At 39.7% G+C, this 18,924-nt stretch overlaps 1 protein-coding gene across 1 annotated transcript in view; it reads left to right on the top strand.

The window, feature by feature from the left end:
* adarb2 (adenosine deaminase RNA specific B2 (inactive)) overlaps window positions 1-18,924 on the top strand; it is a 334,275-nt gene that overhangs the window by 223,252 nt on the left and 92,099 nt on the right. The window contains exons 2-3 of the mRNA XM_037973320.1: window positions 6,987-7,070; window positions 7,969-8,903. Coding sequence (XP_037829248.1) covers window positions 6,987-7,070; window positions 7,969-8,903 — 1,019 coding nt within the window. The remainder of the gene's footprint in view (window positions 1-6,986; window positions 7,071-7,968; window positions 8,904-18,924) is intronic.

The raw sequence follows: 18,924 nt of genomic DNA, 5'->3' as shown, positions 1-18,924 counted from the left end.
CATAACGATCCACACTGAAGGCGATTTCGGACGTTTGCCCAAAGCGCCACCTAGTGGACGGTGCGGGAAGTGCGCGACAAATGCGCGGGAAGTGCGCAAGAGCGTAGAGGGCGGTCGCCAGGGTTCCCGCGGTCGCAATAGGCCGAAGCGGCGCTGAGCTGCGAGGGCCGTCCAACGCTGCTTGCAGCTTTAATTTAATGTTGTCATTTTGTGCTGGATCTCAATGATACTCAATTTACAGTCTCGTTAACTCTACTTTCAAACACGTTCCTTTAAAAATATTTGTGCTATTTGGTTTCCACTGTGTTTAATCAAAGATCTGTTGCACTACAAACTCTACAGCGAATGACTGACAGAAACTGTCTTTGATGCAGCACAGAGCTCTCTCAGACTGACGTATGTCTGCGGCAGCACTTCATAAACCTCCCAAAACACAGTCAGAGGTGGCATTTCAAGCATGACCTCTCATCTACACAGCTACACAACATCCGAGATTTTGAAAACACTGTGGTATTTTCCACTCAATAGCCACTTTCTGGGACATTTCAAGTGAATTGCACTGTATTGAAAGTGAAAAAAAAAATATTGTCTCGTAGGGTTGCATGAAATTATGCAGACCTGAAGGGAGGAGACAAAACCTCTATTATATCTGTGACTGTGAGGCTTGTTCAAAAAAAAAAACAACAACCTTTGAATGGAGAATTAAAAGAGTCTGTTTCTGCTTTCATACAGCTCAGTGATGTGCCCAGCATATCATCAAGCAGCGAGGATGTGCAATGACTCTGATTCCTCTTTGTATCAGACTTTTTATTGGTGGCACTTCATCCATCAACCTATTGGGCCTGGAAGTAGCTGGTTTGCTTTAAGATAAAATAATGTGTTATTGAGTTAACGGGTAACCTCCAAGATTTATTTATTTATCTTTCACTAACCACATTTTAACTTTGATCATGTTTTCTATCCAAATGTGACAGCTGTAAAACTACATAAATAAATGCTAGACAAACAATTTATTTACAGTACAACCCCAATTCCAAAGAAGTTGGGACGTTGTGTAAAATGCAAATAAAAACAGAATACAACGATTTTGCAAATCTCATAAACCCATATTTTATCACAATGGAACACAGCAAATGTATCAAAAGTTGAAACTAAGGAATTATACCATTTTCTGGAAAAAAAAACAAGGTAATTATTAATTTGATAACAGTGACACATCTCCAAAAAGTTGCTCCAGGTCCCTGTTTATCATTGTGAAGCACCCTTCTTCTCTTACCAACAGTCTGTAAACATGTAGGAACTGAGGAGAGCAGCTGCTGGAGGTTTTAGAGGGAATGTTGTCCCATTCTTGTCTGATTCAGCTGTTCGACAGTCCTGAGTCTTCTTTGCTGGAATTTTTTTGATGGAATTAAGCATACATTGTTCTAAAACCTGTAAGTACGTTTCTGCTTTGATGGTGCCTTTCCAAATGTGTAAGCTTCTCATTGCATAGGCACCAATGCGCCCCTATATCATCAGTGAAGCAGGCTTTTGAGATGTGTGTGACAAGGCTCGGCGTGGATGGATTCAGCACAGGCAGACAACGACAAAGTTTTAAGGTTTTTATTAAAGCCGCTAAGCTAATTGGAACACTAGTTCCTGAACCAACACTCTCTTCGTGGATCGGGATTGGCCTTGTGGCAGGTAAGGCCGTCGAGGACTGTGAGAAGAGAGAGGCAGGAGTGTTTAGCAAAGGGCTTGGGCAGGAGAGAGAGTCCAGGGACAGGCAAGAGGTCAAAGCCAGGAGATCAGCAGAGAGCAACCAAATCCAGAGAGGTAAGAACCAGTAATCTTTGTCCAGAGAGGGGAAGCGAGGTCGGTATCTGTGGATCTGAGTCCGAGAAGGTAACAGGCAAGGAGCAGGCAAGGAAGACAGATAAGGGTCTGTGGTCATGGGATCAGGCAGGAACTGTGACGAAGCACTGGACATTTACTAGGCAGAACCGTTCAATAATCTGGCAGGGAGTGGATGTGAGAGGTGAGCTTAAATACAGACAGGAACAGGTGAAGATGGTTGCGGTGATTGTCATGGCTTGGAGTCCGGGGGCGTGGCATAAGCAGTGAGGCAGTGGAAAGTTACTAGGACAGAGAACTATGAGCAGGAGGCGTGGCAGGAACAGCAGACTGTGACTGTGTGCTGATAACAAGGTGGATGATCTCTTCCCTTTTTTAGTACAGAGAATGTGGTGTTCGTGGTTTCCAAACATAATTTCAAATCATGATTCATCTGACCACTGAACAGTTTTCCACTTTGCCCAGAGAAGAAGGTGGAATTTCTGGACGGTCAAATTGCAAGAGCTTTAACTAGCACTAATGCCCATGCAGTGATGTCCAGAACAGAATCAAGGCTGTTTTTAATGCAGTGGCCCCCAAGGGCTCGAATATCACAGGCATCCAATACTGACTTTCAGACTTGTCCTTTGTGTGTGTCCCACTGCTTTTACACAGATGTTTGCAGACTGGTGAACCTCTACCCACTTTTACTTGTGAGCGATTCAGACACTCTAAAATGCACTTTTTTATTCCTAGTCCTCTTAAAGACCTGTTACCAATTAAACTAATTAGTTACACAATGCTTCTCCAACAGTTTCTTATTTGTACCACTAGTTTCAACATTTGAGATGCTTACTATTTTCCATTGTGAATACAATATGGGTTCATGAGATTTGTAAATCATTGCATTCTGTTTTATTTACATTTTACACAACATCCTAACTTTTTTTGGAAATGGGGCTGCAGTCAAACTATTGATTTATTGTTTATTTTGTGTATAGCTCAAAAATAATCTAATTGTGTACCATCCAGCAAAGGCGTAAAGAGGTTGTTTTTAGCAGTTTTCAAGTGATGCTACATGTAAAAGTTTTAAACATCTAATATCTTACCTGCTTTAGATCACTCTTTGAACCACCTCAATGGTGAGACATAGCAATTATGTCAGATACCAACCAGTCTGCATGCTGCCAAGAACAAAGTGGATCCAATTTTATAAATTTCATCATGGCTGGTGCGAACACTATTTTATAAACTTTAACATTGCTGACAATTTCTCAGTACATGGTTATTTACATAGAATTCAATGTTTCTGTGCAAGTGCAAACAGCTGCAGCAGTGAAATACAAGATTATTGTAGGACTGGGGTCAGATATGGCTTGGACTGTATTGATGAGCTTATAGCAAGTTTGACCAAACTCGCTTTCAAAGTGGATTTTCCTATTTTAACACAACTCTAATCTTCCAAATGTTTTAGTGGTTCACACAAATTCTATTATATACACTTTTACAGTGTTTTGAATTTCCCAATACACACTTGATTTAGCAAAGTTATAAAATATCCTACCAGAATTAACACTAAAAGTGCTATAGCTAGCTGCTGATGCCATTATTTATGCTTGCAAATAGACATGTAAACAACAATAGATAAATTGTCAGTGGTGTAATGATCTATGAAATAATGTTTGCTTGAATTGTTATAAAATTGTGGAGATTGGAGTTGTTTCACAGCAACAAAAATCTATTTTGGTCTCAGCTGCTGTCGGACTAGCTGTTAGCTTGCCAATACAGTGAGCATTAAATTTTTTTTCCAAACTGAGATTGTTCAAAGAGCTATCTGCAACAGTTAACAATGTAATTGTTTACAAAATTAACACAGAACACACTTCAAGATGGCCTAAATATCCCTTTACACTCTCCCACCCCAACCCCTTAAAATTTCCCTCAGTTATGAGCACATCAGCCCACTCTAGTTTTTTCTCTTTTTAAATTCTTTCTCTCCTAAAAATGGGCCGCTGGGGGCTTTAAAAACAATACAGACTGATTTGAAAATGGCCTCTATGATGCCAAGGGAGTCATTTAGGGCCAAATTGCTGCTCTTGTTGGGTTTCAGTCCGTAATTAGGTCAGAATACGAGTGCTTGTGTTGTGATGTCGGCCCTCAAGGACCAGCACAGCTCTGGCGTCACTGTTCAGAGTATGACCATGTGTGTCGGAAAGAGACTCATGGAGCCCCTCTAGTGCTGCTGCTCTGCAAGGAGATGAGGTCTCATTCACAACCTTACGCTCTTATCAAAACACATTTATTGCACTGTAATGTGGCGCCCCATTTATGCAGCATTTAACTCAGCTGAAGTGTCTGAAATTTGGGGAGGAGGCATGGAGAGCTAACATCTGCTTCCAACTCTGTAAACTCTTTTTCAACTTTAGCTTTTTCCTACTTCATCACCTCGCTGTACTTCAGCTCAATTACTGTTCTACCCCACCCCCCTTTGTTGCCCCTTACCTTTCTCTTTTATTGATCATTAGCTGGTGTTGGGAAGAGAGAGGAGGTTTAATTATAGAGACCAGACTGGTCTGTCAATTTTACTCAGCACTGCGTGGAGAGCAGCAGACCGAGCGATGGCCCTAATAGGGCTTCACACTGTAAACAACACGCACACCTGGACAGCAGCGAGCCTCAGGGAGAAACGAGAAAGAAAGAACCTGTTATTGACAAGTTAGCTCTGATAAAGAGAAGAAGTTTGGCTTATTCTCTCATTATTCCCCATAGCCTTTAAAAGGTCAAAGTGTGTCCAGAAAATGGATGGATGGATGGACGGATGGATGGATGGATGGATGGATGGATGGATGGATGGATGGATGGATGGATGGGTGGGTGGATGGGTGGGTGGATGGATGGATGGATGGATGGATGGATGGATGGATGGATGGGTGGGTGGGTGGATGGATGGATGGATGGGTGGGTGGATGGATGGATGGATGGATGGATGGATGGATGGATGGATGGGTGGGTGGGTGGATGGATGGATGGATGGACTATAAATACCACTTCTAATTTTGTCTCAAACTTCAGTAGATTACAGGGCTTTTTTTCCCTTGGACAGATGTGTTTGTAGAAATAAGATCCAGCTGAAAAAGAAATAACACTGTAAGTTCATTGCCCAAAGCCCCACTGCAACCTATCCTAGATCTTAAAATGAAAAAGACATACACACAAAAACCCTCAACTTAAAAGGAACTGCAGCAATATCTAACTTATCACTTTGAAAAAACAAAATAAACTCAAAAAAGAAAAGGAGAAAAACTCCTTAATTGATCCTTTTGAGTTTTTCTACTATCTAATATTAGTTTATGTTCATCTTCCACAAGAATATTAAGTAGTCAAAGAGCGAAATGAAACATTTTCACTCTGTAAACCCAGATTCCTTTAAATGGATCAGTGTTCAGTGTTTTGCTCAAAGACACATGGTAAGGAGGCCAGGATTGAACCACCAACCCTAGCAGATGGCTGAATTTTCACCTGTGCCTCAGCTGTCCACTTCATCACTAACACTGTGATGTACTGGATTGCATTTTTTTTTTACTTCATTGTGTTTTTTTTTGTGTTTTTTTAACTAGGCGTATCTGAATAAAAAATTTTTTACTATTCCTTAAATATTTTATATCTGTCTTTGCAAACTGTGTGTTACTAATATTGTACACTTTACTTTGCACTATTACTTCTACCAGGCTTAAACATTTGTCATGTCCCATACCATTAAACTTCCACCTCCTTAGGTATAGGTTAGGCCAAACACAGTGGTCTGACATAATGGGCCAAATAGCCCTGAACTCCACAAAATAACTATTAAGCTTACTGTCCAAGTATTTATTTTTCTGTCAGCATAATTATCCATATCAGTCAGAAATTATTTAACTTTATATTCACATTTTTCAGCTTTGTTAAATCTGCGATCGCCAGCAGCATGGCTTCAAACTCTGTGCTGATTTTTCTTCTGATTAAAATAATATGCTGCCTTACATGACAGTTTTAGGAGCGTTAATTATGCTGATGATCAGATTTCAGGACCAAGCATCTCTGGTGTTTATCTTTGTGCCATTAAAGTTTGGTAACTTTAATTTGGAACTTTAAATCAGAAAGAGAGGCCGAGCATACCCTAAAGGAATGCATATTGCCTGCCACCTATCATACCAAAGTTTTAATTTAAAATAATTGTATGACAAGGATGGACAGAGTTATAGCTGAGTTATAGCAATATTGTGAGACCTAACGAGATGTGTAAGTGTTCAGAAACTGTGTTCAGAATGAGTCTTAGCTACTACCACGCTAAATTTAGTTCAATATGTCTAAAATTTACCAAGTTATAGTCATTTTTGTGTTGTCTAAAGTTGATTAGCTGTGGTGGCCATCTCAAATTGGGTTAGCTCCAAACATTAATTAGTTGTATCTGTACATCCATTGATTACTTCCTGAAAGTTACAGTTACAGTTACAGGTTCATGTGATATTTTGCGAACAGACATATCCATTTTCCTCCAGTAGTTATTGGCAAAGTTTTAAAAACAAATTGTGTGTGATCAGTTAGAGCTTGGAGTATGTGTTGGAATTTCAGCCACTACCACACTAGATTTTGTCTCAATATCTGTCAAATGGACTGAGTTATAGGCATTTTTGTTTTTGCTAAGGTCAATTAGCTATGGTGGCCATCTTTAATAAATTTCTCTCCAAAAGTTAAATAATTGTTGACATACATCTAGTGATTTTTTTGTGAGTTACAGTCAGATCTGTCCACTGAGATAATTTAGTCAAAGACAAACCCACGAACAGACACACAGACGTTCACCTTTGGCGGCAGGAGATAAATAGCACAAAAATGGCAGCAGAGAACCATTTTTATATTACAATCATCTTTGTTCCTATATAGGCCTGTTCAGTTGTCAGTGTAGTGCATGTATGTGTTGTTTGGACATACTGTATCTGTACTGTATCTGTCTGACACTGTGGTTATTGCTCAGGTGATAGAGAACCAGCCTTGTGTGTTCACTCCTCCTGTATGCATCAGCCACGTCCTCATGTTGTGCCGACAATGATCCTTGGCTTTAATCAATACAAACATCAAAACATCAGCAGCACTGCCCTCTTGTTGACTCTGCGTGTCTCTTGTCTCTCCTCCAGAGAAAGTCAGTATGCTGTCAGCATTGATCGCTCCCTTCAAGTACATGAGCCCTGGGACCAGCACGGAGGACGAGGACAGTTTAAGTAAGCTGCTACCTCTTTTTCTTTCTGTCTGTGCTAATGCTCTTAGAGGCAGGCCCAATCTGGAACTGAAATCTCTGTCACCTGCATAATTCATTAATTTGGAAATGAGCTCTTTGATTACAAACAGCCGTCATCTTGTGGGTTAAAAGCTGCACTCTTTAAAAAAGTGAGCTAATAAATGTTAAATTTAAATGTTCCTGATGAATAAGTCATCAAATCAAATGCATGCACTGTTATTTTGAGCTACACCAGTAAATGGCGTAAATCACACCATTAAAATTCTTTTAGTAAAATCCGAACTCCCTATTTTTATTCATTTCCCATCAAAAATGCGACACGCCACCACTTCCCTGTAACGAGGTCTGAAGAGTGTTTCACAGCTGCTCAGGCTTAGCTTTTACTGAGGATCGGAGTGTGAAATAAAGCAAGCTACAGTCCTTTTTACTCATCCTTTCTTGGAAAGTCTACCACTCGAAGCAATCCCCGCCTGCCCCACCCCCATTACAAATAGGATTGATGTTCTGCTGTAGCCATGGGGGCCAATGTTTCCTACTCACAACTCAGTTCAGAACCAATTTGGAGTCAGATTACAGGATGATTTGGCAGATAACATCACCATTTTAGGGGATTTGTATTTGTATTTTAAAATACTTACATATAATAGAGCCCTGTGGTATGAAGTGGGCTCAGCTCCGGGAGTTGATTGTAGACGTGTTCATTACTATTTCATTGTGTATCAAGTGGCTCAATCTGCCTCAAGAGATTTTCCTTGATTCATTTTGTTCAGCCTGGATAAGCAAGACTGTTGCACAATAATGACAGCTTTCTGTTCTCTTTTTTAGTGTAATTTTTATCACTTTCATTGAACTGTTGCTATTTTTGTTGTTTTTAATTGCAGGCACCAGCAGTGCAGAGGTTAAGGAAAACCGTAATATTGGAAACTTAGAGGATTCTGGTGAGTCACTTTTCTGCTCTGAGTCAACCAGGAGTGGAAGTTCTGGTCTGAAAAGGAAACGGCCACTGGAGGAAGACAAAAATGGGCACCTGTGTCAACTCCGATGGATTTATAAGAAACTGTCCTGGTCTGAGGCTCCAAAGAATGCACTCGTGCAGCTGAATGAGCTTCGTCCAGGACTGCAGTACCGCTTGGTGTCCCAGACAGGCCCCGTCCATGCTCCAGTCTTCTCCATCGCTGTGGAGGTTAATGGACTGACCTTTGAAGGCACAGGTCCAACAAAGAAGAAAGCTAAGATGAGGGCTGCAGAGCTGGCACTCAAGTCTTTCATTCAGTTTCCCAATGCTCCTCAGGCCCACCTGGCAATGGGAAACATTTCAAATCCCTCGGCTGACTTCACATCCGACCAGGCTGACTTCCCCGACATGCTTTTCAAACAATTTGAGCCATCGCCGTGCTCCGATTGCCTCTCACTCTGCAACACGGCAAGCGAAAGTGATCTACTATCAAGCGAGTTGCTCAGACATGGACGGTTGATACGTCACACATTGGATCTCATGGTACAGGCTCAGCAGAGGCTAGGAGGGATTGTTTCAGAGCCTGAGGCCCCCAAGAGTCCAGTGGCATTGCTCAATGAGCTTCGGCCTGGCTTGCGCTACGCCTGTCTTTCAGAGCGAGCAGAAGGAAGGCGGCTGCGGAGCTTTGTGATGGCTGTGCGTGTGGACGGACGTATATTTGAGGGCTGCGGACGCAGCAAGAAGCTTGCCAAGACCCAGGCAGCCCAGTGTGCTCTTCAGGCTCTTTTCAACATCAGGACAACACCTGAGGGGAGGACTGGCCTCAAAACCAGCAGGAAGAGTTGCCCTCATTTACCCCAGGTGAGTAGAGACCTATCCCCAGCACCAGTCTTTTGCTAAGTTTTTGTGGCATCCACTCCACTCCCTACAGAGGTCTGTAATGACCAAAACAGCAGGCATGCAGCAAAAACCCAAATACCGTCCAACAAGTAATTAAGCTAGAAAAGGAGATGGGAGCTAAAGAAAGAGGATAAAGAGCGAAATAGTGGCAGCAAGATGAGGAGGAGTAAGCAAGCAGGGATTTATCTGGTGTCAGAAACACAATCTTAATGATGAAAATGTATGTCATAGATTAGTAGGCATCATGCAGGCTCTGCAAAGCCTGGATCCTGGTAAACAATATCTGTTTGTTGGTCTATTTAAATAGAAAAACATGTAAATGAAGTTAATTACTATCTGGGTGCCTCTGACACAAGAACTCTTTGTAACATCCCAAATGTTTTTTTGTTCTTTTTTTCTTCCCACAGTCTTATGTGTTTGCAGAGATGTAATTGCAAAGATTTTGTAATTTTGCAAGATCTCCTGTTTTCTCATGTGTGACATCACAGTGTCTACAAACATTAATTCAATCTGTTGCCCAAAGGAAATCGAAAAGCAAAGAGCAAATCGACAAACGAACCACTGAGACCAATTCCAGGCTCATTTACCCAAATATTTAAATGGCAATCAGAGCGAGACAACTGGTTTTTGAAAAAATTGGGGGAAATTGGAGAGCCTGAAGGTACAGTGGTTGGATTGGCTGAGTTTTGGTGACAGGCAAACTTCATCTCAGCTGCATAGTTTATAATAGAATAGTCACAGTGATATTATGTATTTAATTGAGGGAACCAGTGTATAAGCATTGAAGCACCATTATTATTTTGTATTCACGTTTGTCATGGTTTTTAATTTGATACTTCTTCCAAAGGGTGTTTATATGGATGTTTTAAAACACCTATATAAAAATACATCAAAAAATGTGTTTTGACCGGGAATAATGTGCTATTAGTACATGTATGGCACAGACAAAATTATCAAAAAAAAAAAAAAAAAAAAGCTGGACATTTTCTCGTATTTAATTTTGGCTAAAAGAGACTGAAAACCTAGCCGTCTTTGAAATCTTTCTGTTCAAACAACCTTTACAGTGAAAGTATCATTCAAAGTCTAAAAGGGTCACAGAAAGTTGGATTTTAAAAAACTGAACTGGTCTTTTTTCCAAAATCTCTGCAAACAAACTCTTTTTAATACCACAAAACCCCAAAACATTTTCAATATGCAAGCACGGTTTTTAATGTGTGATTTCTGAATTGAACACAGCTGCATGGGGGGTAGAAGTCAGCCCATCGCTGTGATGCCTTTGAACAAAGCTGTAACAATCATCTTGTTAAAACTGGCTCAAGGATGAGATGTTCCATGCCTCTTTTGGCTTAATAAAAGCTCACATCCTTAACATGGCCTGCTCAGTTAGTGATTTATGAACAATAAAATGCAACTTAAGGATGGGTTGGTCTTTGCAGTCATTTCACGATTTTGTGAACGGGCTTATGATTTTTAGGTTTTGCATCATAATTGTTTGCCTTAAACTGTCACAGCGTGGGGAAAAGGAGGCAAACCCAGAGCACAGATTTGTGATGAAAAAAGGAAAACTAATTTATTAAAATAAAAGAATCAAAAATAAAGTCTGACGTGGCAGCAAGGAGAAAACTAAATACAAAACAAACTAAATACAAAAACTGAACGGACATGGGCAAGAGCCGAGTAGAACCAGACATGAGGGTAAAATGACAACCGAACCAGCAAGTAAATGGAGGAGATGACTGGGTTTTAAAGACAGAGGGTAATTAGGTGAAGTGGGCACAGGTGAGTGATAATGTGGAGCAGGTGGAGATGGGCACGGCAGGAAAACAAGTGACTGACTGAGGAGAGGTGAATACTGACAGACACAGAGAACAAGACCACATGAAAACAAAAGAGACAACAAACCCAAACCCAAAAAGAGACCAGAAACAAAACACTAAATACAAAAAGAAACATACAAAACCGAATCCTGACATAAACTTACTTTCTATGTTGGGTTTCTGTCAGCCTGTCTTATTAAAAGTGCTGTCAGTGAGCAAAGGTTAGTCACAAACTATTATTAGGCTTTAGAAATGAATGTTGATGGATGTTTTTGGCAGTATCTGCATTGGCACCCTACAAAGTTTATTGAGAAAGTTCCCATTTTTATGCTTTTGTTTGCATAGACATAAACTTTATATCCAGGTTGGGCAGGTTGACAACTAAAAGCAACACATTAAATTGTCCCTCTGTCCTATTATAAAGCATAAGATATGTGAAAACCATTTCTCTCCAGAGGTCTTGAAGTGAAAAATTAAGCTGTTCACATCCAAAGTATCGTCTCCCTAAAGTCTTTTCCTTGAAGCTTTCTTTCTACACGCCATGCGCCGTGTTGGATGTGTGTTGTATTAACGTTTTCTCTGAGCCTTGAAGTAATAAACTGGCAAGAGTGTCCTTCCCCAGAGCAAAACATCAACCCAACAAACCTGCACTTGTTTGCCTGAGAGAAAACTTCTTCTTTCCCCCCTCACTGCCACGGTGTGTGAAAGGATTTTAAAAGGATTTGCCACACCCGTTTAGTTCCAGAAAGCACTCGCTTGTGGAATTTCTTGAAAGTCAACCGTGCTGTCTGCCAGCCTAAAAAAAAAAATAAAAAATTATTGGTAAAGGACAAAAATAATCCATACAATGTTCATGTATTTATGTGTGCGTGAACACGTGGTGTGTGATTGAGTAGAATGTGAGTTTTGCTGCAAAGCCCCTGCACACATTCACAGTTTATATTCACATGTGAGTCAGTCTTGCATGGATAGTGGTTGACTACCCTGCAGATGTGATGCATAATGCGGGAGTGGTTGCCAGTAAAGCCTGGGGGTAGTGCGGATGGTATGGTGTTATGCCAACTTATTAGTGCCAGCTCAGACTGTTCTTTTTTCCTTAGAATCCCTCCAGCTCTACCTGTTGCAGAGTACAGCGTTGTTGTACTCTGTTCAACACAGTGTAAGCTGGAAATCCTCCTCATGATAACAAAAATTATCTATAAAATGACTCATCTGTGTTTAAACATAGTCTTGGAGCTGTTTCTATGTAAACTAGGAGCCCAGTTTTAAATATCTATCTTAAAAAAGCCTTTTATTTTTTGTTTATGCTAAGGTTGTTGGCAGGGCCGTAGCCAGACTTTAAAAAATACTGAGGTCAACCACTCATTATCCCCCTGCACATCAGTTACAATGAAGACTAAAACTTAATTAAAATAGAAGCATTTATTTTAAACAAGTGGCTTGAATGTGTTTATGACATGTATTTGTGTGTGTTTGTAAATTCATGGGGAGTGATGTCATCTTCAGCAACAAAGGACTCAGGACACAACCGTGATGACTCACTGAAATGACACAAATTAGTTTTTATGAATGTTGATTGTTCACGCTGCACAAACACATTCAGAACACAAGATTTTAGCATAGATTTTACCTTTTTATCAAATACCAGTGAGGTGTTGTAGTTGTGTGTAGAAGGTGGACCAGTTCTAGTGTGGTCTAGATGTAAGAAAAATAAAAATAAAGTACTAAAATCCCCCTTTATTGAGGTTTCACAAATTAGATTAAGGTTTCACAGATTACACACTTGGTTTTAAATGTTCTGCAATCAGTACAGAATAATCTGGTTCAGTTTTGAAGTGTCTAGGTGTATTAGTTTTTTAACTAGAGTAAATTAAAGATGCTGAAGGTAGTGAAAAAATAAGTGGAATTGCTCTTTAGCCATTTTTCGAATCGGAAGCTGCAATCGGAAACCAACTTCAGCTTCGAGGAATTGAAGGAGAATATTTTTAGCAAGTTACCTCAGTTGTGTTTCACAGTAAGTGGCACGCTTCTTCTTCTTCTGGTCTTTATTTTAGCAGTAAGGTACGCAAAGCTGCACTCTTCTTCGTAGACATTGAGTTTGGCTGCAGCTGCACACAGTTGCAGCGCCTCCTACATTAAACTAGTGGAGTTACGCAGAGAAAAGCATTGTTTTGATTAATTTTTTTATAATATACACAGCTAAAAAATAGTGAGGTCCGGACCTCGGTGTCCTCAATGGTAGCTACGGCCCTGGTTGTTGGTATTTTTTATTTATTTGCTTGTTTATTTTCAAGAAAGATGTTACAATGTTTGTGGATATATTTTTGACTTGGCTCAAACACGTACAGATAACTAAAGTAGTTGACATCTTCTTGGCATTTTACCTATTTAGTTAAATTTTCCTTTTCTTTTTTGCATTAGTTTATGTAATCACTATAAGTGTTAAGTCATGCACTATTATGAACAATTATTATCTTATTAGCTGTAGATAGGAGAAATAGTTAGTTCTGTTCTGAATGGATTGAAACGGTAAGGGCTACTTCAAACAGGAGTAACGGCTAGTACAAGTGGGGCCACCAAAGTGGATTGCTGCCATCTTGAAACAACTTCATGGTCATGGAAATGCTATTTTATAAACCTTTACAATGCTGTCAGTTAAACATTAGAGTTGTTTGTATAGAATTATGTGGTTACTTGCAATCACAAATAGTGGAAGTAGTAGTTTCTAACACAATAACTGTGTGTTATGAAACTTACAATGATGTAAGAGTTTATGAATTGTGAACCAATAATGAAATGAACCAGTAAGAAATATAGTTGATTAGAACAGTTTTAAGATGGCAGAGATCCACTTTAATCTTGACCTTTCACAGGCTAACCATTAGTTTGTCTGGTCAGGGTTAAACCTATTTTTCTAAACGAAGGTCATTTAAAAAGCTATCTAAAACAAGAAAAAAAAAATGTGAATGCTAAGTCCCTCACACTGTTGTTGTTCTTTTTATAGTTTCTTCTGTATAATTTTTGGACTCTTATCTTTTTTAGCATACTTTCTGCTGTTTCAGCCATTTAGAATATTCAGAAAAGGATAGCTATGACATTTGATATAAATTTAAATCTCTTAACTAACTTGTTTTTTTTTCTCCTGCATTGAGATCTCTTTAAATAAAAAAAAAACAACTGTGCTCTTTCTTTAGCATACTAGCTAATTTTAGTTTTCTGCTACTGTTTCTTATTTTAATATCCAGCTACTGATTAGCAGGTTTTTATCTTTTAGCTACTATTATGCAAGTTTTAGCTTTTAGTTATTGTTATGCTAATTTTTGCTTTTAGATACTGTTCTGTTGGTTTGTCTATTAGCGGTTGTTTTCCTGATTGTAGTTTTTTCCTATGTTTTGCTTATTTAGGCTTTTAGCTACCATTTTGCTGGTGTAGCTTTATTTTTCCTAATTTTAGTGTTTGTTTTGTTAATTTTAGCTTTTGTTTTTATCAACAAAATCCTTTAGCACTCAGGCTGAACATTTCACAGAAAATGCAAAAGTCTGTCTTTCCTAATTACTTTTCCAATTACTCGTTTGTTTAAAGGAAATAAGAGAATGTTTTTTTAGCAATTAGTATTGCAATAAACACAATGTCATGGCACAAACACCAATGCACACTTTGGGGACAGTGCTTTAATCAAAGATTTTGTGGGAAATTGGATTGCCCAACTTGTATAATTTGTGTATACATCATTAGAGGGACAGTGTAACTGTCACAGTTTGACTGTAAGAACGTCCCCCCAAAAAATAGAGTGAGTAATATTTTCAGAAAACAATTGCAATGATTATCAGTAAAATTGTGATAATTCTGGGACCAGCTGTGATCCGAGGACCAGTTTTGGAGAAGCACCTCAATTTACAGGAGTGACGGACAACAGGAAAAACAAGAGAAAACAAACAACATACCATTTTTGAAAATAGTGTTAATTTAAGAGCGTAGACTGTATGAACAAGGATTTGTAAACTGAGAAGGATGGAAACTAGAATGAAGTCCACCAGTGACCTACATGCAACAAATAAAACTACATGATGGTGTGTTTTTTCCCAACCTGTCTGGCTTCACACATAACGAAGACAAAACAAGAGTTTGATAAGACAAGCAAATAAGCGCACTTGTAATAAACTCTTTTACTGTAAGAACCTATAGTTTCCTCCTCTTATGTTTCTGCACAGAGAAGTGTTGGTATTAAATAGCCGTTTATCTTCAAATAAGGGCTTTCATTTTCTATTCCTTTATTTGACTTTTTATCTGGGGAAATCAAACCAGGACATATTCTGCCAAGACTTCTCACCATATACATTCACTCTTTATTCAGAGCTGAGAGACTTGGATGGATTGCCTTAACTGCCTTGCTCAGATGCACATCTATGATAACAAATGGGAGATAAAGTTTTTGAAATTTATTTTAGCAAATCAGGAAGACACTATTTAGGTTTAAACAGTGGTGGTATTTTGATTAGTACCAAATCATGTATCTTAAAGTGACTTTTTGTTGCGTCTTAAAGAGAATAGTTTTTTACAAATTTGTCATTTAGACAGTCTGTGATATTTCAGAGTTGGAGTAAAATCTACATAAGGTTGTCACTCAACATCTGTTGCACATTCATACTTAAAAAATATTATGTCATTGACAACGAAATGCACACACATCCACATTAAATCAGCAGAAAGAAGGATCCAATTTGAACATAATGTGGTCCACATGCAGACTAGTGATGATATGTATAAGACCTCATTTGCTAGGACCTGGCACATTTAGAATGGACACCAGAGGTCATAAGTGATGGTATCAAGAGTATAGCAACAGTGCAGTTGTTGGAGCATCCAACAGTCAGTAAGTTCAAGAACTGCCTGTGTTCTGTTGAAGCCCTTCTGTGACCAGTCAGGTCCCCCAGTCTTTCTCCAATCAAACATAAGGGATTAGCTCAGATGTCAATGTCTGCCACACCCTTCTGATATGGGACCAGTAGTGTACCAATACTGTCAACTCTGTTGCCCATTTGATCTGATATTGTAATCTTTCCAATACAGTCACATGACCTTTTAGTACATACAGTTTCATTTTATCTTCACTACTCTGTCTCGGTGCCAAACATTTTTTTCTGTCTGTGTTTCACAATAAAATTTTCATTTTATAACTATAAAAAACATATTTCAAAACAATAAAAACTATAATACTTTGCACTCTCCACTCTTCATATTTTAATGTCAGTCTCAAGGTTATGTCAGCTCCTAAATGTTCATGCTTTTATTATTAATCAGTCATTAGGAAGCAGTCCTTCAATCCAATCCAGTTATCAGTAAATGCCTTTGGTTCATTAAAGCCTGCACAGTGAAGTGAAAAAGCACTAGAATAATCCTGATGCCCATTTTACCAAGTGGAATGATTACCCCACTGTTCAGGCCTTGATTGGCCACTTAATCTCTCCTCACCGTCAGAATGCAATGCTGCGTTGCCAAGTCAACGAATCTTTAGGCTGCTCTGCTGCTGGGTGAGAGCATCGAGTCAGCAGGTCTATGTCGAATGAAAATAGGGAGGGCACCAGTCAGTGGGCCACCTTTGATTGAAGTTCATTTAACTAGGAGAATGAGGCTGAATGAATATTAGGGTTAAATGAAAAGACGAAAGCAAGAAAGGCTGCAGAAGAGACACTTAGCATGTCTGCCTTTTAGCTACATGAACATTATGACCTAATATTTTAATTTAAACATTATTAGCCAAGATCAAATGCAGCTCCACCGTCTGATGTCTTTTAGTTTCTTGCAGCTGAAAAAGATATGATTTGGTTATTATTACTAAATGAGAAGCATCACACACAGAGAGGGATACAGATCGGTCAAGTGGAGTAGTTTCCCTGCCTCCGCCACGGCAAATTGAATATGATTTCAGACATGTGAAGGTGACCCCTGTCAGCGGCTAAGCCTCTCGCAGATTGTTTTCTTTGTCTAATCTCTCTCTCTCCTAATCTGTCTCAATATAAACAGCTGTGACAGGCTGATCATTAATTAATATTGCCACAACAAATTAGCGACAGCGATCACCCGGCCAAGCACCCTGTCCAAGATAGAAATCCACCAGGTTGGGGAGGAGGAGGGAGGAGGTGTGAACACATTAGAGAGGAGTTGATTAACAGCTTCGGAGACCTTGCAGATAGTGTTACACCCACAGCAATACTGTATTACAGGGTGCTCACAGTACTGTCTGTGATTATAACTACACATGACAGTGTAAATAGACCAGTTAAACATTAAGCTTTTGTCAAGTAAACTGTTTTTGGAGTAGTAGGGTGTTTGTTTAAGTGTATGGAAACATGCAAAATGGTTTAGCAAGTATTATCAAATGTCACAAAGGAAATTTGATTGACTCAAGCAACCTTTATCTATTGTGTTATACAGTACCTTGACTGGCCACCAAATCTCCACTCGCTATCACAACACGTCACCTTTTTGCCAAGTCAGTGAATCAGTAGGTTGGTGTGCTGTCTTTGGAGGGTAGACAGACTGGAAAATGTTCATTGGACAGTGTGGACCAAAGTAAAAACATTTTACTAAACTGCACAACAGCAAATTCAGAGAAAACTAAACACAGCATCTCAACACGAACACCTTTTACCAACCATCAACCACAGTTGTGGAGGGTTGATGATATGGTTTTTTTTCTGCAGCCTCACACCCGGGCGCTTTGGAGTCATCAAATCAACCATGAACTCCTCTGTAGACCAAAGGATTCTAGAGTCAGATTAGGCCATGTGGCCGACAGCTAAAGCTTGGTAAAAACTGGGTCATGAAACAGGACAATGATCCCAAACCTAGCAGCAAACCTACAACAGAACAGCTAAAAAGAAAATATTCAAGGTGTTCCAATGGCTCGCAGTCTGCTATAATTCATGCCAAATGTGTTCTATTGGGTTGAGGTCAGGACTCTGTTCAGGCCAGCCAGGTTCTTCCACACCAAACTCCCTCAACCGTGTCTTTGTGAATCTTGCTTTTTACACTGGTGCACAGTCATTAAGGAACAGGAAGGGGTCATCCCCAAACTGTTCCCAAAAAACTTGGAGCATGAAATTGTCTAAAATGCTTTATATGCTGAAGCATTAAGAGTTCCTTTCACTGGAACTAAGCAGCTGAACCCAACTCCTGAAAAACAACCCCATATCATAATCCCCCCTCCACCAAACTTCACACTTGGTACAATGCAGTCCCACATTGTTCTCCTGACAACCACCAGACAGAGAAGCATTATTCATCACTGCAAAGGACATATCTTCACCGCTCTAGAGTCCAGAGGTGGCATGCTTTCTACCACAGCAGCCGACACTTTGCATTGCACCTGGTGATGTAAGGTTTTGATGCAGTTGTTCAGTCATGGAAACCCATTCCATGAAGCCCTCCACACATTGTTCTTGAGCTAATTTGAAGGGCACATGAAATTTGGAGGTCTGTAACTACTGACTCTGCAGAACGTCGGTGACATCTGTGCACTATGCTCCTCAGTATCTGCTGAGCCCGCTCTGTGATTTTATGTGGCCTACCACTTTGTGGCCAAGGTCCTGTTGTTCCCAATTGCTTCCACTTTGTTATAAGACTACTAACAGTTGACTGTGGAATATTTAGTAGTGAGGAAATTTCACATCTGGACTTATTACACAGGTGACATCCACACTGGAATTCACTGAGCTCCTAAGAGTGACCCATTCTTTCACAAATGTTTGCAGAAGCAGTCTGCATGCCTAGTCACTTGATTTTATACACGTGACCATAGAAGTGATTGGAACACCTGAATTCAGTCATTTGGTTGGGTGAGTGAATACTTTTGGCAATATAGCGTACCACGTATGCCCACTTTTTCCTTTTGTTCTAGAAACTAAAACAACGATGGAGTTGTTGTTTTTTTTTTCTGTGTTCGCCTTCACTTTATCTTTTGTGTGAAATTTGAGTGTGTGCTGAAATTGTGAGGATCTGGGTTTTGGTTCCGCCCTTTGGGCGGCGCCACTAATCATTGTTCCACAGGTGTTCCTCATACCACTGATGAGACCAGCCAGGATTTAAGCAGCAGGCGGTGATCAGACCTTCGCTGGAGCATCGAACCTACTGGGTTAGATTCTCCGCCTCAGCGTCTAACCTGA

This window comes from Kryptolebias marmoratus, linkage group LG21 (assembly GCF_001649575.2).
Source record: "Kryptolebias marmoratus isolate JLee-2015 linkage group LG21, ASM164957v2, whole genome shotgun sequence".
Lineage (NCBI taxonomy): Eukaryota > Metazoa > Chordata > Actinopteri > Cyprinodontiformes > Rivulidae > Kryptolebias > Kryptolebias marmoratus.
Note: the sequence above shows the minus strand (reverse complement) of the source record. Positions and strands in the feature narration are given on the sequence as shown.